The sequence below is a fragment of the Meleagris gallopavo genome, chromosome 5 (assembly GCF_000146605.3).
Source record: "Meleagris gallopavo isolate NT-WF06-2002-E0010 breed Aviagen turkey brand Nicholas breeding stock chromosome 5, Turkey_5.1, whole genome shotgun sequence".
Lineage (NCBI taxonomy): Eukaryota > Metazoa > Chordata > Aves > Galliformes > Phasianidae > Meleagris > Meleagris gallopavo.
The window spans coordinates 16,026,476-16,051,320 of NC_015015.2; the positions used below are offsets into that span (position 1 = coordinate 16,026,476).

Sequence of the window (24,845 nt, forward strand, 5' to 3'; positions counted from 1 at the left end):
TGGTTCATCTGGAATTAAAAAATTAAAAGGAATTAGTGTTTTACATATTTAAAGGAAAAAGAGAAGTTAGACCCCAGAACAAAACCAAACGGAGCTGAGGTGTGGCTGGAGCTGGAAGAGCGAGGCACAAGTGTGCGTACTGGGGAGGGCTCCATCTCCAGTTTGCAGCCTTGCAAGGAGGCTTCCAGTTGCACAGTGAGCCTAAGCCTCCCCCTATTCACCCAGAATATCACAGCACCAAACACGCCCCCACCACCACAGAGATGCTCCCAGGACAGCCTGGGCTCCCCAGAACAGGAGAGAGGGGAGAGCCCCACTCCCTATTCAGCAGTGGCAGCCAAAGGCAGCAGGGCTGGGATCCTCCCTGCTGGGCTTCCAGCTCAGCCCCACCAGGAGCCTGGAACGCCGCTTCCCCTAGCGAAGCCAAACAGTACAATTCAAAGAGCTATTTCACAGTGGCAAAAGAAAGGCACATGGTCAAGGAGAAGTCTGAGGGAGCACTGCCACAGGCAGTTGATGCACGGGGGTGGCTGGGATCCAGGCCCTACCTGCTGCGCATGCTCTCGCAGACCCACCGCTACTTCAGCCAGTTCCCAAAGAAATCCGGCCCCAAAAGCCCTGCTGCTTCTCCTCCTACCCTACTCCTTCCCCAGGGAAAGATCACCCCCAGGGCAGAGTCCTGCCCTGCACACACCACACAGACCCTTTCCCTACATAAGGATCCTTCCTCTTTTCAATTGTCCCACCCAGACAGACCCCTGCTCCCCCCAGCAGGATCCAGAGCCAGGCCAAACAGTCAGAGCTAGGATAGATCCCTCTTCCCACACCCCTAAAGCCTCATCTAGAGCAAAGCAAGAAGAGTTATTGCTGCTTCTTCTTTCCACCAGCACCCCCGTGATTCTAGCCTCCTTTGCATCCCAGTCCCGCTGCCGCCAGGGAGGGATGCTCTTGTGCTGAGGCTGCAGGGACAAGAGTGATCCCACACACAGAAAAATATCCTATAGGCAACAAAGGAAGGTGGCAAGTAAGGTCTTGGTCGCTGTCCCCGCAGTAGACTCCAAGCAGAAGGGAGGCGAGGCAGAGAAGGCAGTTCCTGGTCAAGGCAGAGGTCTGGAATTGTTTTGCAGCATCCTTGCCGGTTGGCGCGGGCAGTCAGGCAGGAGGGCCTCCTCTCTGAAGGAAGGGAAGTGGTGGAGGACAGGGAGGAAGAGTTATTGATAGTTGTCCCAGAACAGGGAGATGCAGCCACTGAGAGGAGGCAGAGAGGCCTGGGCTGCCTCCTGTGGGACCAGAACCCAGTCATCTGGCTGGCTAGTTGGCACAAACAGTCCAGCAAAAAAAAAAAAGTTGAAAAAAATTCGGTCCATTCCACCACGAAGAGTTATATATATTTATATATATAAAATATATTATCAACCAAATTGAGCAGAGGCAGGGATAGCAGCTAGATCTTCTGCTGTGGAAAGAGAGGGGGAGAAATGTTAGCACATCCAGAGCAGGAACAATCAGTGAAGGTATGTTTATGGCCCCTGTGGATCAGGATCAGACAGTGATTGTAGGCTGCAGCGATCAGAGCATGATTTGGCTGCCCAAAGCACCCCTAACAGCAGAGCAGGATTTGCCACCACTATTCAGATTGGACAGGGCGCTGCAGGACATACCGACACAGAGGAAAACACAGCAGAATCTTCCTCTGCCTCAGGCTGGGATTCCTGCCCCTCCTCCTGCTGCAGACACACAGGGTTAGTAGGGGCGAAGAAGCAGGCAGGGGTTAGTCACAGGAGCCCAGTTCTCTGAGTGTCATTCCCTGCACCTCTGCCCACTCCAGCTTCATTAAGAAAAGCTGCTCACCATCAGTGGTGCTGCCTTCACTGGCTCTGTGTCTCCAAGATCACCAGATCGGTCCAGTGTCCTGCTGTGGTCCATCTCGTTAAGTGTGGAATAGTTGTCTGGAGGAAGACAGGAGACCATCAGTTGCACTACCTTTTTGTGAGGCAGCATCCTCTCCATAAGAGGCAAGGCGTTCCCAGCACATCAGAGAAGACGCCCTTCCTCCAGTTCTTTTCCTACCTGGTCCCATGTTGCTCATCTGGATCTCCTCCCGGGAGGATTTTTTGTCTAGAAGGATGAGAAAACAGATCAGACATAGCCTCTGCAGCCACAAGCAGCAGTGGAATCACTGCTGGATAAGCCCAGATGGAGCTCCAGCCTCAGCACTATTGGCCCAAGGATACTGTAGGACTGTAAACTCTATGTAAACTCTGAGCAGCCTTTATAGTCCTGAGGAAAAAAAATAAACCCCCCAGGCTGATGGTTTTGCATGAAGTCCTGGGGAACCCAAGGAAGCTGGGGATGAAAAGTACAGAGGGAACACAGGTACCCACAAGGCAGTTAAAATGGACACAAGTGCCACAACAGGAGGAAGGGCACATACCTGTTTTTTGGTTCCTGTCAATGAGAGGCAAGGTGCTGTCATCAAATGAGTTTCCTCCTTGTGTCCGAGAGGCATTGCTAAGGTTCACCTGGAGCACCAGACAACAACCACTCAGACTCCATACACCAAGCACGTAGCAACCCTCCAGCCCCAGCAGACCCAGCAATGCTTCCCTCCCACAGTCCTTGAGCAAAGGACCTGAAGGTGCTCCAAAGTCCCTGGGGGAGCACCCATAAACAAGGATGGAGGCAGTCTACCTAGGCTGGGTCAGGGCAGCACCCAGCCTCGAAGAGGCAATTGCAGCTTTTAGGAAGGAAAGCAAATACCAGAAGACCATTTTTTTTCCCCCCTCAGTACTGCCACAATGGCTTTAGTGCTGCAGACTTTCCCTGCTGGTAGATCTGATGTTCAAGACTTAATACTTTGCAGAGTGTTTCTGCTCCACTGCCACCCACCCACTAAGAAGTGGCAGAGGGGACACTTTCAAGGGTCTCTAGTGACAACAGCAAGAGAAGAGCTGAAATCAAACACTGCTGAGTTTCGGGAACACCTCCTCCCTGCAGCAAGACCCAAGCTAGGACAGGGGACTTTTCCACCACTCCTCATACCTGGAAATCTGACTTCTTCCAGCCTTCCTTCTCCAGGGGCTTCCGCAGCTCTTTATATCCCCAGATTGTCTGCAAGACGAGGGCAGCTGCTCGGACTTCTCTCTCTGAACGGTTCCTAGAAAGCAGTGAAGGAAAAGATGTTTGGCAATATCCACAGCCTCAAAGCAGCCTTGGGAAAAGCTGCTCTCCACCCCTGCACTATCCATCAAGCAGAGCCTACCCAGTTTTGTTGATCAGCACCAACTTCTCAATCCCCTGCGTTTCCCGCAACTTCTTGGCAGCCTCAAGGTTGTCTACAATGACTTCATTGATGGTATTGAGGATGGACACCACTGTATCCTCAGAGAGGTTTTTGGCTGGAGTTTGCTGGCCTCCAGGCAGGTTCTTCACTAGGTTGGGGATGGCGTGTTTACCTAATAAGGGCAAATAGTTGGGCGTGAGCGAGCAAGGACAGCGACTAAAAGAAAAAGAGTCACTACTGAAAGATCAGAGATTGATCACCAATTCTGATGCATCTCCCAAGGAGCCCAGTATATGTTTATCTGGGAAATGGACAACAGAAACCCCCTGTGCAGCCACTGTGCCCATACCCGTCCTCAGCCAGTCTAGAGGAAGTTTTAAACCAAATGGATGTGAAGCGTGTCTGCAGCTCTCACCTATCAGCTCTTTGTTACGTAAGTCAACAGCCAGGTTGCGGAGGGCTCCAGATGCTGCTTTCACCACACGCTCACTGTCATGGGTCAGGAGGTCAGCAATGGCTGAGAGTCCCTTCTCTTGGCGGAGTGCTGAGCGGATGTACCGGCCGTACTGCAGGGAGAGCAGAACACCACGGTGGAACCCAGGGAGGCAAAGCTTCACACTGCTCCTGAGCACGGGGGCACTAGTGGGAACTTTAACACCCACCCACCTCAGAAACCGAGGGCCCTGGGTTAACCCATAGGAAGAGATGCTGTGAAGGTCCCAGACCCATCTCCAAGTAACCCCAAGCAATGTCTGTGAATGGGAGAGGGCTGATTTACAGGTGACAAAGCCCCCCCCGCCAGCCAGGTAGGCATGCTTTTGTTTGATCTCTCCGTGCACACAAAGAAAGGCACAGCAGCACTACAGAGTGAGTCAAAAATCTACACTCCCTCTTCTAAACTGGAGAAGGGAAGAAGTGGCAGAGGACAGGCTGCAGGAAGAGACGCAGGCAGCCCTTGGAAAAAAAACAGATGGCAGAGAGCAAAGAACCCTGAACAGTTCAGGAGGCTCGTGGTCCACATTTGAGCTGCGCTGAATTATGTCTTCTTCAGAGCAAGTCGCATGAAGTGCAACAGCCTGGAATGCCAGAGCTTCGACACTTCACAGCTCTGTTGACACCAAAAAGTGATGCGCCCCAAATCCCCCCTTTCCTTAAACACTGATGAACACCAACATGCCCAGCTCTACAAGGCACTCACCGTCCAACTGCCAGCACACAGATTCTGAATTGCTCCTGCTGAAGCCTCTAGGATGGGTGGAGTCTTGCTTTCCTTTAACAGAGAGATGTATATCCGGACCACTTCTGGCTGGAAGAGGAGCTCATAGCCTTCCAGAGAGGCACAGAGAGGAATAAGGTTACTCATAACCTCTGCGAGTACCCAAGACCAAGCAACAGACTTGCACAAAGGAGTAGTGCTAGACACTGTCTGCTCTTTGATACACAGCAAGACAGGCTGTCCCTCAGCAACAGAAACCCCAGATAATCAGCCCAGACATCAGTTTCAGACTTCAGAATACAGTGTTTCAAGGTAGAAGTAGCTGAACTAAAGCCCATGGCCAATAGCTGCTGCTCAGCTGGCCACAAAGGGGCTGTGATTTGCTGCCCTCAAGGTTGGATTCCTTGGAATTAGGTAGGATGTCTGCCTTGGAGTGACCCTTCCTTATGTTCACACTGCAGAACACTCCTCTAGGCAGGGCATTTTAGTTTAAAATCCTGCCCATTCTTCATGTCCAGGAGAGAAGAGCAGGCAGGACACTGATAAATCTAAAACCACAGCAGAGGGGGCCTCTTTGCAGGGCTGTGCCACCACGCCCTCCCTCAGCTCCGAGGGCAACAGCTCCCTCTGCAGGTCCAACAAGCCTGTCCTGAGGCAGTACTCACATCCACCAAGACCAGCAGGCCTCCTCTGGGCTGTCTGCAGCACAGCTTATGAGCCTGAGCAACCAGAAACAAACTACTTTCAAGTCAAACCTCTGCCCATTTAAGAGACTCTTTTCAGTGGGGAAAAAGAAAAATCAATGCCACCCCTTCCCAAACTGCTTGTGGGAAGGCAGGCCTATGCATCCAAGTCCTGAACACACTAGACAACATACCTTTGGCTGGAGTTGTTCTTTTGGGAAAATCCACTGTATCTGCGCTAGGGTCTTCAGGAAGCTTTTTACCTTTAAAAGGCAAGCACAGAAGCATAAGACACCTCATTTTCCCATCCACATCAGCCCAGCAGCTTTTAGCCACTTGCTACAAGAACAAGCCCAGAAGTGAGCAGAAGCTACATGCCACCGAGGACATTAGTCACATTGCAGGCAGCACAAGGCCAGCTGCAGGGGAACAAAGAGCTCAGGAAGGCACCCAATCATTTTCACCATGGAAAAATTAAAATCAAGAGCACACTCACCTCTGGAGAACCATTCGTCTATTGGCGAAGCGGAGAGGAGGACAGGAGAGAGGGGAGGCAGGAGGAGAGAAGTGCCGACAGCATCATGGGGCAGATCGTTTGGCAAGAAAGCAAAGGGAGGGGGAAGGGACAACACATAAGAAAAGGGAAGATGTGAAGTTAGTGGTTATCTATCCACCACCATCCCATCACCACAGAAACCCACCAGGGCACCATTAGCTCGTGTCAAACGCTTTGAATGAGTCAAGCAGTAACTTCCCAAAGCAAGGGAAGGCACAAGCCACCGTGTCTCCAGAGAAAGCCGCAATTTAGCCTTCACACGAGAGATGAGAGAATGAATTACAAAAGATCCCAGACCACCCTCAAGCCCCACTGAACCAAGTATGTCTTTGTCACCAGCCAACAAACCTTTGCCCTTCTTGGCACCAAAGCAGCTTGCAGCATGGGGCCCAGCATTGTTGGTGGTGGCCAGAGGAGTCTCCTGGTAGCGCTCAGCATGGGGGATCTCACGATGGACTTGGTAAGACAAGTTTCTCAGCAGGCACACGCAATTCTCCACCAGCTACAGAAAGCCAGACAGTACTACTCAGAGCAGCACGTGCCCAGTCCACAACTCTGGGCAAAAGCTACAGTCACTGACTTAGTCACAGCCCTACTGTAGGGTCAAGTACTCCTACTGCCAACTGCTGGTTGAGAGCCCAACATCTGGTCACACAGTACATGAGTCACACCCCACACTCCTCCCAAGTATGGAAAGGCAGGTGCCTGGTTTAGATGTTCCTCAAATAGCCCTGTCAGCTCTAATTACTTGATTCCCCTCCATCTTTTTCCCTTACCAGGACGAACCCAGGAACAATTCATAAACAGAAGAGCACTGTGTATCTTGCCCAGCTGTGCTGGCCCAGGTAACATCCCTTCTGTAGTACCTTGCTATCTGAGTCCTTTTGGCCAATCTCAGACTGGATGATGTATATCAGGGCATCCACCAGCCCATCACATTCTCGCAGCTTCCGACGGGCTTCACTCCGCTCTGAGCTCACATTCCTGTCAATCAAGAGAAACACAGCATAGGGGAGACAGTTGAGGGCAAGCAAGGAGCAGTCCATTCCCAAAAGAGCTCAAATCAAAGGAAGACTCCTCTCTGGCTTCTCTTGACAGAGAGAAACTCCTCCAGTGCCAAGAAGCATCACCACATCATCAACAGAGGCTGTCCCAGGAGTTGCTTCTTCACAGCCAGCAAAGCAGTCCCTTCCTACTCCAGGATGGAGTGTTAGAGCAGCCCCAGCACACTACAACTCTCAGCCAGCTGTTTGTAACCCTTCTCCCTTACCTAAGGCAGCCAGCAGTGTTGGTGAGTACTGATTCCCACTCAATGTGGCGGGGTTTTGAGTCCTCGTTGGGTTCTCGCTCCCAGCCTGAGCGGGGGATGATAACCTCATCAGTCAGGGCATGCAGTGCATGATCCACAATGGCCATCTTGATGGAGTCATGTGAAGACAGGTTCCACAGTGTTCCTGCAAAGCCACATATAGAAGGTACTTGGTCAGGGCACGTGGGCTTTAAATGCCTGCACCCTACATCTCACCCAACAGGTTAGCACCTCCTCACCTCCCCAGAACTGTTACCTGTGATGACCTCCGTAAGGTCCATATCATGGGTCTTCCGCAACAGGCGCACCAAAGCAGGCACCCCGTCACAGTTCTTGATGGCAATCTTGTTGTCTTGGTCCTTGCCGAAGGAGATGTTCTTGAGAGCCCCACAGGCACCATAATGCACCTCTTTCTTGGGGTGGTCCAACAATCCCACCAGTACTGGAATGCCTTTCAGCTTGCGCACCTCTGTCTTCACCTTGTCATTACGGTAACACAGGTGCTGCAGGTAAGCAGCTGCATTGGACTTGACAGCATCCAGGCGGAAGCTCAGCATCGCTATCACCTCTGGCAGCTCTGGCTGACGCCAGTTGCCCGGGGCCGGTGCTCCTTTCCGCAGGCTGTCCAGGCTGGCCAAGCTGCCCCGCTCATGCTGAGCCAGGGGGGCCCAGTAGTACCGGTCGGGAGCCACTTCATCCACCAGCATGTCTTCGTAACTCCTAGGAGACAGCAAGCATCAGTGTGAGCCCTGCGCCGTGCCCAACTCAATAGAGGATGCAAAACAAACAAACCAACACAAAACACCAAAAAACAACAACAGTACGCAGTCCCCACTACTTGCTGCAGCATACCCTCAAGGGGAGGGAGCCGGGCTGCAGAGCAGCACTGTGCTATCTTCCTTCTCCCCATACAGCTACACAAGGACCAGCAGGAGCCTGGAGGCCAGCCCCAGGCATCTCCGAAATGGATTGGGAAGCAGGAGGTTCCTGAGCAGCCCCAGTAGCACCCAGGTCACTTCCCAGCCAACAGATCTCTTCTGGGTCAGACATAGGGTCCTGCTCTCTGTGCAATTTTTACAGTGGCAAGGCCCAGCCCTTAGGCTGAGCACAAACAACTACTCAGGCCCATGGCCACTAGAGGGCAAGTTCATCCCACAACATACTGTGGGTGAGTGCAAATCACACAGAAGTTCCCCAGGCTTCCACACCCAGTCTTGGTACAAGCAAGTCTTCTATCTGGCAGTAGTGCATACAGCCCACTACACACATCCAAAGCATACAGAACCCCCGATTCCAATCCTATTTAAAAAAATGAATTTGCATGGCAAACAGAATCTTCCCTCCACCTGGGCAAAGGAATTTGGCAGTCTCCAGCAGAAAGGGACAGGAGGAGCAGGGGGTTGTATTACTCTGATTGCTACGTCCATTGGGACTATCGTGTTACACGCTGTGGTTGCACAACCAAGATCCAAGATGAGGCTGTGTCCCCTGGCTCAGATCTGCTCAGCCACCTTCAGATCCCACTTCTAAGCTCCCAAATCTGACGTAGGAAGATCCCTGTCACTGACTGAGCAGGTTCATAAAGATGCAAGAAAGGACAATGACAAGTTCTGTTCCCTACACAATCTCCCCTACAATCTCTGGTATAGAACTTGCCAAAACACAAGTTCCAGGGGCACAAAGTCACAAGGGCTGGCAACCAAAGAATGCTGCTCAGTCTGGCAACTGAGAACATCACCTCTGCCCTCGCAGCAGAACAAAGCAGGAGCAAGACAGCTGCCCAATGCCAACATTGCAAGAGACATCTCAACTCTTACCCGCACAGCCCGCAGCTGGCCTCACCCCTATAAGATGCCTTTAGCATCCCCAAAGGGGTATAGGATGGAGTAGCAAGGCAGGAGAAGGCAAGGAAAGCACTCCTGTGCTGCTGCTGAGCCTTCCTGCAGGCAGGGAGCTCCAAGCAGAGTCATGCAGAGGGTACAAGGCCACATACCGTTAGCACACACACCACACTCTCTGCCTAACGTGCTCCTTTGTCCCCCACATGCCTGGCAAGCTGCCTCTCTGAAGGAAGTCATTAAACACCAGGCCCCTGCTCAAGACAAACATCTTGGAGGCAGGGGGTGGGATGCCGCTCTTGCTTGTTGCCATCTCGGTGAGCCAGTCAGCTGAGCAAGATGGTAACTGAGAAGGCGGGGGACAAGCCAAGCTCAACAGTGCCTGGATTCCACAGATTGCTGTGATCTTTATCGGTCTGCATGGGGAGGGAGAGCCTGCTCACGGGGCCGTAGGAAAGGGCTGCACACGTGCCCTGTTTTCTGGGCTCTGCCTTATCCCTTTTGTCCAAGGGGCATACTGAGGGGCCAGATGGGGGCTCAGGACTGCCAAAGCTGGCTTCTCACAGCCTTCTCAAGTCAGCCTCAGCGGCTCTCCTTTAACCAGCACACACTTCACAACATAAGGCTGGGGAAATCAATCTGGGAGAATAACTGCCCCAACTGGTTCAACACAGCAACAGAAACGCTCGTGCTGGCACAAGCCAAAAGGACAAAGCTCCTCCTTCAGTTCTCTGCAGCAGCCAAGAGCTACTGGGGATTTACAGGATGCACTCTGAGAAATGGGTGGATCTCTGACGGGCTGGCAAACGCCTCCTCTTTCCCTTCCTCTCAAGCCTCTGCTACTTGTCCTTGGAACCTAACAAGCCTGTGGTCAGCCCTCTGACTATCCCCATAGCAGGAATAGATGTGCATTCCAGCCCACCGGCAGCTCCACCCCCATTGCTGGGGTCCAGGCACAGCTTCTCACTCCAGTCCTATCTCAGCACTGTTCAAATGCACTTCAGCACCTCCCCAATCTCCACTTGGCAGCACAGACAACAAGTAGAGCAAGCTGAGAGGCTTAGCCAGCCAGCAGCCACGTTCACTAGCGTGAGAGAACTGTGCAAGATACCTGTCCTTGTCAGCCATAGCCTCCAGCAGGTAACATTCCAAAATGCCTGCAAGCACACCTGGAAGGCAGTTAAGGACCACCCAACCCCTCTTCTACCTGTCCAAGGCAGCTGCATAGGAGTCAGGCTAGAAGAGCTGCTGATCACCCATAGCAGAATGAAGGGGAGAAGTTGCAACTGTCAAACAGGTCGAGCAGCCTGTCCCACCCTGCAAGAACATTCCCTGGGGCACTGCAGCACTAAGCCTTGTATGCTTCAGCCCCAGGCTCAGCACAACTCCTTCAGGGCTGCATGCCACTCTCAGCTTGGCAAGAATGCAATGGTGAGGTTGCTGCCAGTTCCAGCAGACATCAGGCACATTTCCCAGCAGATAAGCCAGACTGGGGTAGGATGAATACTGCAGCACCCAACCTCAGCCAGTGACAGAGCAGCTGGATCCTTCTCACCATGCTAATAGAACAGGTAGTGCAGAGGAAAGAGCCCAGAGCCATGTCCAGCCACCTCATGGAACTCCTTGCTGCAGGACAACTGGTTCAATTAGCACTGAGTATTAACCACCAATTAAGCACACAATTAATTTGAAACAGATACAAGATTTCTCCTGCACGAGCCACGCCTGATTCAGCTTGTGGTGCTGTCCCTCCTCCTATTCACGCTGCAGTGAACACCTGAAGGACTTGAGGGTATAAGCTGTTGCAGAGAACATGAAGAATTTTAAAGCAGTACAACTCAAATTACGTTCAGTTTTCTATTATAATACATCTTATTACAGCAAGGTTGGACTTAATCTTGAGTCTTTTCTAACCTAAGTGATTCTACGATTCCTTTGAAAAGAACAGAGTTGAAGGAACCCTAGAGCAACCCTGTGCCCCAGTGCGTGCTGCCACACACTCAGTACCCCAATACCTAAGCCGACGTCGAGCATCAGATGGCGTCCCTGCTCTCCTGGCTGTGCCATAGTCAGACATAAGCCCGTAGTCCACGTCATCAAAGCCCACACTGCGCTGGTCATCTTCCAGGCCATAAGACTCAGGGTGGAAGTGGTTGAGGTCCATGTTACTGCCCCCAACACGCACTTGAGGTTGGGGGCCATAGATGTCCTGGCGGCTGGGGGCCCGGTAAGCGTCCATAGATGGGCGATAGCGCTCATCAATGCGGGTGACACGGGACAGGCTGCCATAGCTGTGATCGCTGCCCGGGTAGCTGTCATCATAGGGGCGGCCATAGCCATCGGGGTAATGGTAGTTGCGAGGAAGCGTGGCCGTGCCTGGGTGGTTCAGGTAGCCACCAGGGCCACCGTTGCCATTCTTGCGGAAGTTCCTGTCCATCGTCTGGACGTAGTTGCTTGTGACAGGTGAAGTTTCCAAGGGTAACCCATCAGGCCCCATGGGGACCTGCTGCACCGTTCGGGTGGTCACAGTCTTCACCACTTTCTTCACCTAGAGAGATGGATATAGGGTATATTCTCATCAGGAAGTTCTGCCTCACCGCACAGCCCTGTGACCTCTGAGGCCCCTTTCAGTCCAGCACCTGACTCTGGGCAGGTTTCACATAAACAATGAGCTGGCAATAATCACAGCTGTGACACTGACCACTGAGTCCCTAGTTGGAGTCCAATCCATCTGTTCCCTCCCCAGGCACATACCGTGGTCTCTGTGCGTCGGGTTGTCCCATCATCTGATGTCTCCACAGACACAACAGACATGGCCCCTTCTGGGTCCTCCTCCATGGTGTACGTCTCCTCCACGATCTGGCCTGGGTCCTGCATTCTGGGGATTGTGCTGTACAAGAGGTGGCTGTGGTCCTGGGAGGAGCAGGAGCACGCAATCAGCCCTCACTATCAGCACAGCTGACACAGAGCCAGTGGAGGAGATCTTACACCCCAGGGAGCCCCACTATCCCCTTGCACAAGAGGGTGCACTCTCTTGTACCAAACATGCCCCGAGCCCACTCAGCCAAGGTAGTCACATTAGAAACACAAGTTCCCCTCAACCAGCTAGGTCGCCCCACAACCCCATCCAGCAAGGAGGCTGCCCACAGCTTCATTCCTCTTACCTGCGGTCCGTTGAGCTTCAGATCTGGGAACTTCTGTCTTTCCAGGTCAGCATCACCCAAGAAACGGCCGTTCTGAAATGCATATCACCATTGCAGGCCTGTTACCCAACCACTCCCATCCCTGCCAGGATTGCAGCTATCCCCACTTTCCTGCCAGCCCCAGGTCCCAAGCTGGCTCCGACAGCCACAGCACATGCTCAGCTCTGTGTAGCACACAGCAAGCCAGCACCCAGCCCAACCGAGCTGAGAGAAGTTACGGGACATGGCACTAAGCCCAACTCCCTCACACTACTTGCATCTCATTCAAATGCCCTTATGGAGAAGCCAAAAGCACTCCCCAAGGTGGCCCTGGAAACCTTTCCTATCTGCTGATGCAGGAGCTACAAGTGACATCCCAGAGGCTAAGAAGGATTGCAAGGGAGCATCATGCAGAGACTCAGCAGCTGACTGCTGGGTGCTGCAGCTTTACCTACTCACACTGTCCCTCCAGTCGCCCTTTCCCATCCCACATTCCTCCTGGCACCACCAACTTTCACAAAGCGAGAAAGGTGGGTGCCTTTTACATGACACTGTCTCATCAGCCCTGGACACCTTCCCCAAAACAGCCCAGGAAAACAAGAGCAGGACAGAGACCTTGAGCCAAGGCATTTTAAACCACACTTCAAGCCCTGCAGAGATCTCTCACAATCCTGGCTTGGCTACTCCAGGGACAAACCAAGATGCCAGCAATGTGCCCGTTGCCACACGAGAGGAGACACAGACACGCCCTCAAAGCTAATACACCAACTCACGTTCCATCTTCTGACAAGCCAGGTGGAACATGGAGGGATATCCAGGTACTGAACACAGCCAGCCTTAACTGCTCGCGGAAAAACAAAACCAGAGCTGACCTGGCAGCAAGATCCTCCAGGCCAATACCTTCTGCCCAGAAAGACCCAGATAAGTGAGCTGAAGATGTGCAAACATCGGCCCCAGCCACATACAACACTGCCAGCATTATGAGACCAGCATAGCTCTCTTCTACCTCATCTCCAAGGAGGGCCAAAGGGAGCCAGGCCCAGGGCCATCCCCACTGAGACAGAACTGACAGTGACAGGGGCTCCGGGAGCCTCCGTGCCCACTTCTGCCAAGGGCCTTTTTTACCTGGTGCCGCCGGGAGAGTGTGCCGTTGGCCAAGCCCGGGCCGGCGTCCTGTGGGGAGACCCGCACTCGTTCCAGCTGGGCTGAGACATGGCGCCGCTCCTCCTCCAGCGCCCGTGTCAGCTTCTCAAACTGCGCCTCCTGCTCCTTGACAGAGGCAAGGATGCTGGCGGTTGACTCCACTTCCGAGTCGTCCATGGGTGACGGTTACCCAGGACGGGCGGGGAAGGGACGAAGGGCACAGGGAGGCACAAGCAGAGTTGGCTTGGTGTCAAGGTGAGAGGAGGAAAAGTGACCCAGAAGGGGAGGAGCCCCGCTCTTCACTGCACACGATTTGAGGGAGGAAAGGAGGAGAGAAAAAAAAAGGTCAGAAGAGACTGATTTCATTATGACAGATTTTCAGAACAGGGGAAAAACAATAACAAGACATATTCACAGTTCCTTCCAATCCACAAAAGGGAGCAAAGTGGGACAGGACCCCCAGGAGGGGACTGCACAAACCCCTCTGAGAGCTGCCACTCCACCACCACCCTCAGGTCCTCGTCAGGGTTCCCAGACCTGTAGCCATCCTAGGAGGTCCTCAGCCCACTGATATGGGACAGGCATTGGCTTAGACCCATCAACATCCCCTCCCAAAGGAAAACAGTGAATTAGCACACTACAATGAACACATTTTGACAGAGAAATCATTTTCTTCCATACAGACCTGTTAGAGGAGGAAGCTCGGGTGTGATTGGCAAAGGCACGGGACAGCCAGGTCTAGACGTAGAGAGTCATGGGAGAAATAGCCCAGCCACCACAGGGAGGAAGCAGGAGGAAGAGAGCTGCAGGGACAGCAGGAGAACGGGGTCAAATCACGAGCAAACTTAAATCAGAAGGCAGGGAAGGGAACACAGGCTGAGGGTCTCCTCTCCTTCTAAAGGACGGAGCTGGGACAGCTGCAGGCTCGGCACCATCTCTGCAACAGCTCCCTCAGATACTGCAGCCCCTCCAACTGCTCTCTGCTGACGAGGAACACCATGGGCCTGGCCCTCCACCTCTCCCCAGCCAAGCCCCGGCAGGCCCACAAGAGCTTTTCCCAAACCCATACAGTCACAGCAGGCGTGTGGGGACTTGCTCGAGCCAGGCAGCCGAGGCAGAAACTGCTTTCCCACGGTCTCCAGCACAGCACCAGCTTTGCCCACTCTCCCAGTGCCGACCCAGGGCCAGGAACACGGGCACCGCCACCCCTACACAGTACCCATCTCCTCCAGCCCCTCACTCCCTGGCAGCCCAGTCCCTCCAGTTTCAGTCTGAGACAGATGGTGGGTCAGAGGCACCAAGAGTAGAGTGAGTGGTTGTTTTTTTTTTTAGGTTTTTTTTTTGCATCATTTTTAATTCTTACTTATTTTCCACATTAACTCAAGAGTATTTAGATTAAACGCTTCCTAAAATGCCTCCCCCCCGTGAGCAAGCCCAAATCTCTCCTGTGGCTCTGCCTGCCCCAGAGCTTCCCACAGACACCCGAGGAGCCCATCTGCCCCAGCACTATCAGACAGGCACCACTGTGACCAAATCCAGCAAAGCAGGCTGGATTTTTTCCATGTGCTTTAAAGTCTGCCTGCAGCATATCCCAACATCTGGTTGCCGCCATTCTGTAATGTCTTCATCAATAAAAAAAAATCCAGTTCTTCCACTTGTGCATGTGCAGTGCCCAGCAGAGATGAGGATCACCTTGCCTCCCTGTCCCTGCCCCATAAGAACTCAGCTCTCACGCTCAAATCAAACACCCCTCCATCCATGGTTGGCATCCATCTGAATCGATGGGGGACTCAGCTCCTCAGCCTCCAGGGCCGCCACACTGGATCTCAGTGACAGCTCCCTCAGTCACGGAGCAAGGCAGTAGGGCCCAGCCCCACAGCCCGTACTGCAGAGAGGCTGTAACAGGACAGTGCTTGCAGTCCCAGGGGACTCAGCCAGCAGGCGCCCAGGCCAGGAGCACGGGATGGTCATATTCACACAGACACCCTACACCTACAGAGTACCCAAGATCCCAGTCAGAATGACTGCTGGCAGGTGGAGAAGGACTAATTTCCAGCACAGCATCTCACCAAGCTCTTTAAAAGGGAGAAACAGCCCCTGACAAAAAAGGGCTCCTGCACAGTACAACCCCCCTCAGGCAACCCTGCTGGAGGAGTTTGCCATTACAGGAAGGTAAGGCCCCGCATAGCCAGCAATGCCACTCAGGCCCACGTCCCCACCTCCACACATCCCCTGGGTGCACAGCCAAGAGAATGTGGATGCTAACAATGGAACTCAAAGGGCCATTAAGGGAGCCAGATAAGGGGCTGGAGCAGCCATGAGGCTGTTTCCTTCCTGTCCCTTCCACAGGGAGTAAACACACAGCAGCGGGGGAAGCAACAGGACCGGTCCCTCGCCCACTCTCCTTGCTCCCTTGCACTCACAAACATCCACCCAGCAGAAGCTAGAGCACAGCCCTTCCCCAGCACCGGCTGCCACACACACCCCAAACTGCAACCCAGCCACACGCCTTCTCAGCTGCTGAGGGTCTGCCCCAGATCTCTGCCTTCTGCCAACTCCCTGCTGGCTCCCATACCACAATCTTGGGGAGCAGCTCCCCGGGCACAGCACAACCCTTTGCTGCCTGTCCACGGCAACTCAGGGCTACAGCCATCTTCAGATTGAGAGCAGGAGGGAAGAGGAGGGAGCAAGCTGCCTGTGACAGCTCCAAGCTGAGTAAGCTACATCCCACAAAACAAAGGACGAAATTCCAGGGATTGCTTTGCACCCATTTCCCCCTCCTCATCCCCCGCCTCAGAAGATACAACTACACAGAGCATTTTTCCGAAGCCAGACCATGACCATCTTTGAGGACGGCTGCATGAAAGCCTTTTCATCATGAGAGGCACTTTCTGACACACCCATTACTTAAAAAACCCAGCAAGCCAAAAATATTTCAGCTAGCTTGATTCAGGGCAAAACTAAAAAGCCTGAAGACAAAGCACATCCCCAAGCAGCTCCTAGCCCAGGGCATAAGGAACACCACAGTACTCACCCCACAGCCCCCAGGGACCAATGCATGCACCCAGAAAGCTTGACATCCCAGTCCTTCTGGCCTCGTTTTCCCACTTCCCAGTGCTGGGACAGCTCTATGCTGCACTCCAAGCTCCTGAAATCAGTCTTCAATAGAGATGCACTGTGCTGAAGAGCCCAGTGGAAGAACTCTGGATATTCTTCCTAAACACTTCTGCTCCCAACTCTTGGGATGGTTGCCTGTCCCAAGACCAAATACTTCACCTGTGAAAATAACTCTGAAGGCTTAATCACAGCTATACCCACATGGAATTCACCCACATCCTACTCTGCTGGAGGATGGAGTTCAAGCTTTGAGGGCTCTGCACCAGAAAAGGTTCCTGTCGGCCAGAGAGACTGACCCTGAGCTGGCAGACAGAACAGGACACCACAGGCAGAGCATAGACAAGATTCTACAGATAAGACATAGCAGGCTTGACAAGCACCACCTGCTGCAGTGCATAAAGCAACTCAAGCATAAAGCCCCTCTGCTGGGTTTTCACAAGGACCCGTTCCAGCCTCTCCTCCAGGATGGATGCAGTTAAGTCTACTCCCTCAACATTGTGGATTTCTTAGGCAAAGCACAAGCCAGGCACCTACAAAACCAGAAGCCACTGCACCATGTCAGCCCTGCACAGCTCCCTGCTAGGAGGTGCACCTACAGCCCTCATCACGGCACAGAGGGAGACAGCGTCACAGCAGCTCGGGCTGCCGTCCCCACTCCCAGCAGCTTTCCTGTCTGTTGGTGCTCCTTGCACACCTGTTCCACACAGGACAAGGTTTGTCCTCACTACACGACACTGTCTGCAGCTTCAGGCAGAAGGAGAGCTGCCTCCCCCTCCAGCAGGACAGCCCCTTGCCCTGTGCTGGGTCACAGGGCTGGAGGAGACGTGGCAGGGACAGCAGGGCTGAGGGCTGGCAGGCGTGCCAGGCACGCTGCCTCAACTACTAGACAAGAAAAATGGCAACATCGCCCCAGTAATTAGCCTTGCCCTATCCATTTGAGGGGCTCAGATCCAGCTGGCTGCCTGCCCTTCAGCAGGGAACACGCACAGCTCTCAGTACCAGGACCCTGCCCTCTCTGGGGAGGAAGCAACAAATTCTCCAGGTTCCATCTACCTATCGTGATGCACCTAGTAAAAACAGAAGCCCCATCAATAATTGAAGCCTGCAGTTGTCTGAGCTTTCACAGTGCATTACATTTGATGCTCTGCACTGGTTCACATCCCCACTAATTCACCACAGGCTCCCGGTCAGTCTCAATTAGCTAAAAAAAAAATAATAAATGAACCAATATCTCTGGATGCTTTCCACACCCCTGAACAGAGGGTCCAGGCTCAGAGAGCCACACGCAGCCCTCACACTGCACAGGGAGGCAAGCACCAACGCTAGTCAAGGTGCAGCACTGTTGGAGGTAGAGAAGCCGTGAGTTGAACATAAACATGTGGAAGGGGATCACGATCAGGAGAACACAACAATCTTCTGGATGCACTTCCAATATCATAGTAGCCCATAGCCCACTCTGAGAATAGGCACAGGCAAGTAGTATGGCTGCCCTACAGCTCCCACACACGAGGAGAGCCTTGTCCAAAGCAGATCCTTATCCAGCAGCCTGGAGGTTGCAGAGGACACAGAAGGGACTTTGGACAGGCTGCTACCCATGCAGGAAGGCCAGTCAACATCCCAGGAGCTACTTATGCTGACAGGGCCACTCCCTGCCCCATGGGCAGTCCAGCCCACACCACCAGGCCCTGGCAAGAGTTGGAGAAGGAGGAACTATGACACGAGAAGTGGCCAAGGTAAAGAGAGCCACTCAATGCTCATAGTACACAGCCAGTCCAACCAGCAGCAGGATGGCAGCCCAGCCTGCCTTGCTTACTGCCACAAAGGCCGCAGTCTCTGTTAGGAAAGCTTCCCTTGCAGAGGGAGTTACCTGTAGGGATGCAAGCAGACACAATAGCAGGCCGTATAAGGGAAAGGGCCAGCAGCCAAGGCAGGATGATAAGAGGGGAGAGATAAGAGCAGGGTGGGGCCTGCACACCAGGCTGAAGTGAGGAAGCAGACGTGGCACACACCCCCACTATCACTCCCCCAAAAGAAAAGGGCAGGAATGCACGATACAGATCAAGTTCCAAGGACCAGCCTGGACAAAGAGGTTGGGAAACGCGGTGGGCAACCCTCTGGCAGGAGACAGGCCCCACCAGGAACAGGGCAGACGTTCAGTGCCTTTGCTGCCCCAGGGAGCAAAGAGCTGGGCTCAGCACACACGGGCAATCAGGGTTGCCCCCAGGGAAGGAGAAAGGAACAGCACGAGACCGGCCACAGAAAGAAAGGGCTGGCCACAGAGAGCAAGGCTTGTTCTGCTGGTATGTCAGCAATCCAGCCCCAGGGCAGCTGTCCCAGGGTGCTCCGCAGGGTGGGGGCTGCCACACTCCAAAGTCACTGACCTACCCAGGCAGGGCACGACCTTTAGGTGGGCTCAGAAAGCTGGGCCCAGGGACCCCATTCCTGCCAGCAACACCCAGCACATCACCTTAAGAGCCCCCCTCCCACAAGTCCCCCACGTGCCCAAGGACAGCAGGAAGGCAGGGGCCTGCAGCCCCTGCGCTGAGCTCCCACCCCAGCCCCCCGGCCCAGGGGTTTCACATGTTGGGAGCCCTTTAGCAGCACAAAGGCAGCTCTCTCCTCTCTGTGGGAATTTGCAGCTGAGCGCTCCGCAGGGACAAAGGGATTTCACAGGCACATCCACAGCCGGCCAGCCTCCCTCCCCCCGGCGTTCCCGCTTCCTGTCACAGTAGCACCAGACCTCAGGGGCACAGCAACAAACAAACACCAAGTGCCGGATTCTGGGAACGGGGCCAGAGCATTCCTGGGGCAGGCTGCACTCCGGCGGCCAGCAGGCTCCTGGGCCCCGCAGGGAAGGGGTAGTCCCCAGCTCCCCACCCTGACGAGCTCCAGGGCAGCTCCCCGGCTCCATGCCTTGCACTAGGGACAGCAGCCACCAGGATGAAGGGCACAGAAGCCCCCAGACAAGTGGGTTGCTCCCAAATCCCCAGTTCTGCACCCCAGCTCCAGCCACCCTGCTCCATGCCACCACATCTCTGGCTTTCACTCCACCTCTTCCTCCACCCACCACCAGGCTGAACTTTCACATTCAGCCGCCTCTCTCCCACAGGGAAAGCAAACACCAGCCTGGCACTGCTGAGATAAGAGCTGTACTACAGAGCCCAGGGAGCAAAGTCCCTTTTCAATTAAATCTGAGGTTGCAGCATGGCAGGAGCTGCCCCCACTGAGCCCAAGCAGATGGACAAGGGCACAGCACCCACCTGGGAGCTCACATCTACTGCTAGCTGCCTCAGAGCAGGAAGATGCAGCTGAGAGACCAGCACACCCAGCAGCACTGGGAACCCTCCCATCAGCTGCAGGCACAAGCATCCAGTCAGAAAAGCCCAGGGCAAACAGCACATCTCAGCACCAACCAGCAATCAGACAGGGGATTTCACTTCTTTCCTAAGGCAGAGCTCTCTCTACAGCCATCCTTTCCCCTTCCCAACAAAGCCACTTGAGATCATTTCCTCTTCCAGCACCTGCAGCTTCCACATGGCTTATTCATGCCTGCGGGCTGACCGGGGCACAAAAGCATAGGGGGCTGGGACTAACACAGAATTGCCCTGACAGCACTGCACACCAGAAGGGCACTGCACCTGGCTTGTCCAGAGAATGCCAGCCCCACCAGGAATTCCAAAGTTACTAAGGAACAAAAGAGATAGAGAAGAACAGGGAAGCACAAAATCCCCCAACCCAGACTCATAAACGGTCTGCCTGTCCACCCTAACAGACACCCAGACACAAAGGCAGCCTCCTTTCTTTTCCTGCCCATCCCACACACAAATCCGCAGCCAGGTCGGTCACACACCTCTCCCCACAGAGAGCAAACAAGCAGGCGGTGAGCTCATACTTGGGGTGGGAGCGGCATGCAGGGTATCTCCAAGATGGCCCCATAGCACCAGCAGGACATCCTCCCCTCACTCCGGACAGCCTCAGATCCTGGGCAGGCAGTGGGCTGAGTCACAGCACCCATCAGCCAGGGCTGGGCAGGAGGAGGCAGCCAACAAAAGCCCAGCTCCATTCAGCATGACCTCATCAGATGCCCCCGCTCCCTAATTGCACGTATGCATCAACTCCAAGTGAATTTAGAGGACCCTGCCAAGAGTAGTAATGAATGGGTGAAGGAAAACCACGGGGGAAGCATCCTACCCCAGCCCGCAGTTCAAGCTGCTCCCCAGCACTACATTTGGCTGCAGATCCCCGTAGCCCGCTTGCCGAAAGGCAGCATCCCAGGCTCCTGCGCCATCCAAGGGGAAGGAAACCTGCATTTCCTGGTCAGACGGGAAATGACATCGTGGCTTCCCTTTCCCGTAAGCTTCTAAACACCACGTCCTGCCAAGGGCTGCTCCCCACTACCCCAACATATCACACAGGCTGGGACAAGGCACGGGCACAGCCACCCCAACGTAACCGGGTCCACTCCCCAGGGGACGTACCCTACCTCCAGGGACCACATGTGAGGGGACCTATCAAACATAGTGGCTACACGCTCCTGCCTGGGGCAGCGAGCATCTCACAAGCAAAAGGCAGTAGGTGCCACATCCTAGCCTCAAGGATTCTCCCATGGGGACACAACCGTGTCCAGAAAGCTCTGAAGATGGGCTCGGTATTTGCAGAGCTGAGGAGGCAATAGCACCATAACCCTGCAGGACACCTGTTTGCCAAGGCTGTAAGAGAGGCTCTGCAGCGCATCCAGGCCGTCTCCTGCTCCCCCAGCAGCTCCTGTGAGCATCAGGCAAGGCCATCTCCCCCTACCACTCCCCACACACACACCTTGAAGCGACTCAGCCCGCCCGGAGCCAGGCACGGCAAACAGCTGCACATGCAGCAACATGCTTGGAAGAATGCGTTACTCCACTGGGCAAGGGGCCTGCCAGGAACACGCAAACATGGTGACCCACCCTCCTAGGTCGGAAAAACTCGTCTTTGCAGTTCACCATGCTCCCTCCCGCCCAGCGCAGCTACCCACGCGCTGCCCGGTGAGAGCCAGCACCACTTCCCTGGCTTGCCAGGCCAGTGCTGGGAGCATTGCTGAGGAGGCAGCCCAGATACAAGAGCGAATCCGAGGCCCAGGCACCATGTAAAAGTGGATGAGAGGAACATTCATCATCTGAGGACAGAGAGACACCTTCCTCCTCCTGGCCTGGGTGGAATCAGTTCTCCATATTCATTTCCTCTGAGACTGCTGTGTTCCTGGGAGAGATCCTACCTGCCTCACCCCAAATAATTGGTCTCTACCAGCAATTCTGCACTTGCATAAGTGGCATGAGCAGCTCATCCCCCAGCTGCTCTCCAGCCCTTGCTCAGAAGCTGACACAGGTGAGGCCCACACCTTCCAGGCTGCTCACACCGGAGCCAGGCCAGTAGTAGGAAGGCAGTGAACTTTGTGCAGTGTTCACTGCAACTGGGGCCAACGCCCATAGGAACAGGAGCCATCAGGGCCAGAAAAGAGACATGATAGCAGCTCCTGCCCTTGCATAGGAGCCCAGCAAGCTGCTGCCACCAACCCATCCTGAGGTCACCTACACTCTAGAAGAGCACCCAGATCCACAGCAGCACTCAACCAGGCTGCAGGAGAACTAGTCCAAGGGCTCACTCTTCCATCCTGCTTGCTCAGCTCCCTTCAGCCTCTAACTTCCTTGGCCGAGCTTAGAAAGAAACCTCCAGCCCACATTGCTGAGCTAGGGCACCCACATGCCTCCTGACACCACTCCAGCACCCCACAGCCAGAGCCACCGCCTCCTTCTGCTTCACCAACAGGCCAGGCTGTGGTTTCATAACCTGTTTAGGCCACGCAAGCAGAAGAAATCCCGCTCTCATCAGCACAAGCATCTGAGCAACCAACTGTTTAGAATCACATGTACAGAGGAAAGAAGTGCTCAGTCCAGATCAGACCCCCAGCCCACACAGCCACAAACATTTCTGCAATGAATAGAGGCCAGAGTGCTGTGGCATGAGGTCAGCATGGTGCTGCAGCACACAAGGTAGAGGCAGGAGGACAAACCACCCAGGTGTCAGCCCCTCTGTCACCAACCCCTGGAGGGTGGCTGGTCTCTCAGAAGGGAAAGGAAGCGTGAAACCTGCTGCCAGCTCACTACCACCTCCCTGAGTCTCAACATCCACGTGCACCAGAAGCACATCAGGCACTGCACACCAGCCTCTACCTTAACAGGAACACAGAGGGAAAAGACAGGCATTCCGGTAAGGGCTGTAGATCCCAGCACCACACCTGGCATCTGGTGGTGCTTAGTCACCAGCTTCCCTTCGCACCCCACCACCCATCTCACCCCTCCGTGCCGGGTGGTTTAGATACGGGCCACAATGAGGAAGCAGTACCACACACTGGGAAAACTGCTTCCTCTGTAAAGAAATAAAGCAAGGAGATGTACTGCACACTTTGGTGCAGGAGAACCTCACCACACCCAGGTGACATAGAAGCATGAATACAGCAGTCACCCCACATTGGTCCATTCCTACGTACCGCAGTTACTGGACGAGGAAGGCAGTGGGACACAGCAGCTCTCCTGACTGGAAGGTAGGCGGCACAGCAGTAGACATGAGACACACAGGAGTCAGACACACACATGATCCAACACTCATCAACCAGCTGCCACAAACCCCAGGACAGGAATGGGTCAAGTCTGAAGAAACAGTGCTGTGTCCTTCCCACCCCCAGCAGCCCCCTGCACAAGAGCAGGAGCCAACAGAAGGCTGAAGTCACCTCAGGGAACTCCAGCACTTTGTTCTGCAGCCTGCAGATCCAGCCCCTTCCCAGCAGCCTCACATTGAGGCACATTCCTGCATGCCGTGCCAGAGGACAACTTCCTCCACCAGCCAAGCCCTGTCACACGCAGAACTCTGAGGCTGCCTGAATCACTCAACAGGTTTAGATTTTGTCACCGCAACCAGGCAACACCTGTTGCTTTTTATGGACTCAAATCAATTCTGTGGTTCTGCTCCTTGTCAGAAACAGAGCTGAGGCAGTGAGAACAGCACAGTGCAGAGACCTGTGTCCATACGGAGAGGAGAGAGCTCTGTGCATCCCTTGAAGCTATCATCACAGCCTGAAAAGGACAGGCAGACAGCATGATCACTGCAGGCAGCTGGGGAGAGAAAACTGAATGCTCAAATAGCACTGTCCTCTAAAGTTGCAGACGCCACTCAGAGAACCCAACAACCTTCCAGGCATGGTCCAAGCCAATCCTGGGTGCCCTAAACACACTCCTGGGACCCAGGCCTAATCTCCAGAGCAGAAACAGTAAGAGGCAATCCAGGGACAGAGCTGGGCCTTCCTCCCAACTACCAGCCCACCCTAGGAAAAAGAAGACCACGAGGACTCTTGAATGCAATGACGCAGGGTGGCCTTGTTGGATGAGAGATACTGACCCCACTGTGGCCAAGGCAAACCCAAAGCCACGCAGCACTGAGCCTCTCCATCCTCCCACCCTTTCAGGAAGGGAAAACACACAATCCCAGCAAGGGCTACATACCACAAAACACTGCACACAACACAGGTTGCAAATTCAGTTTAAGGACAGCTTAAAAAAAAAAAAAGCAGCTGCCCCCCCCCTTTTCTTCCTATTAAAGTGTGTGAGTAAACCCTGACAAGTCAGAGAGCCTGCCTCTGGGAAGTGTGGGTGCCGTCCTTCCCTGTTGCCAACAGCAAGCCCTGTACTGTCAGACAGCAGTGTGCTGCAGATACCAGGAACAGAACAACAGCAAGGCCCACAGCCAACACAGACCAGCCCTCATTCTGTATCACCATGTCCAGGACAAGGCAGACAAAAGAGGCTGGCACACGAGCTGCAGTCCCTGGCCCCCTGCAATCCTACGTTTGTAACGACCACGTTAGTGCCAAGTTTCAGCTCCTTCCCCACACCAAGCTGAGGACAGTCTTACTTCCAGTTACACAGTGAGAGGACACAAAAGGAACCACCAGCAGCTGTACTCGGCTCCATGCACCAGGTGCTCCCCCTCAGTGCCCAGCAGTTGAGCAGGAGAGCCCTCCACAAGGCACAATAGACCCGGCAGGGGATCACCCAGCAGGGCAGGGACAGGCTTGTCCCCATAGCGCCCACCACACAGCCCAGCCAGGCAGCGGGTCCTTCCCAGAGAGGGAGTCACCACCCGGAGACCCACCCCTCCCCAACAATCAGAGGAGGCTCAGCCGTCCCCTCGATGCTCAGAGGGCATATCGGAGCCACCGGCAGTCCTCGCACGGACAGACACCCGGACTCGAGTGCAGTCACCCCAAGTTCAGTCTCCGCTCCGCAGCACTCCAAGGAGCGGCACCGCGGAAGGTCGGCGGCCTCTCGCACAAAGGCACGAGACGGCCAGCTGACAGGAACCGCGGGGCTGCCCGCAGGGCCTGGACCGGGCTGCAGGAAGGCCGTACCCGTTCGGCAGCGGCTCGGTACCACTTGTCAGCCCGCGGCTCCGCCACACGTCGCTTTTCGTCGTCGGGAGAGCGGAGGCG

At 54.4% G+C, this 24,845-nt stretch overlaps 1 protein-coding gene across 6 annotated transcripts; it reads right to left on the reverse strand.

Annotated features, from left to right (window-relative positions):
• Positions 1-14,266, reverse strand: CTNND1 (catenin delta 1). 6 transcript variants are annotated; one of them, XM_019615476.2, is made up of 20 exons: positions 13,896-14,266; positions 13,193-13,512; positions 12,050-12,121; positions 11,640-11,798; positions 10,901-11,433; positions 7,304-7,767; positions 7,009-7,192; positions 6,605-6,722; positions 6,087-6,240; positions 5,679-5,696; positions 5,377-5,445; positions 4,482-4,609; positions 3,699-3,849; positions 3,263-3,455; positions 3,043-3,157; positions 2,435-2,522; positions 2,071-2,118; positions 1,852-1,949; positions 1,662-1,727; positions 1-1,456 (listed from the first exon to the last, which is right to left on the reverse strand). In XM_019615476.2, exons 2-20 carry the CDS (start codon positions 13,385-13,387, stop codon positions 1,445-1,447), a joined length of 2,865 nt encoding a protein of 954 aa, XP_019471021.1. In that variant the 5' UTR covers positions 13,388-13,512; positions 13,896-14,266; the 3' UTR covers positions 1-1,444. The 6 variants fall into 6 exon arrangements, with proteins under 6 accessions (XP_019471021.1, XP_010709492.1, XP_019471017.1 ...); XM_010711190.3 differs by lacking the exon at positions 5,679-5,696 and having other exon boundaries at positions 13,896-14,257; XM_019615472.2 differs by lacking the exons at positions 13,193-13,512; positions 13,896-14,266 and having other exon boundaries at positions 1-1,453.
• Between the last annotated feature and the right edge of the window lie 10,579 nt (positions 14,267-24,845).

Coding starts and splice junctions, on each gene's coding strand:
- CTNND1 (XM_019615476.2), bottom strand. CDS start 13,387: ATGGACGACTCGGAAGTGGAGTCAACCGCCAGCATCCTTGCCTCTGTC. Junction 11,434..11,639: donor CCCGACGCACAGAGACCACG/GTATGTGCCTGG, acceptor CCATCTCTCTAG/GTGAAGAAAGTGGTGAAGAC. Junction 4,610..5,376: donor AAGAACAACTCCAGCCAAAG/GTATGTTGTCTA, acceptor CCTCTCTGGAAG/GCTATGAGCTCCTCTTCCAG.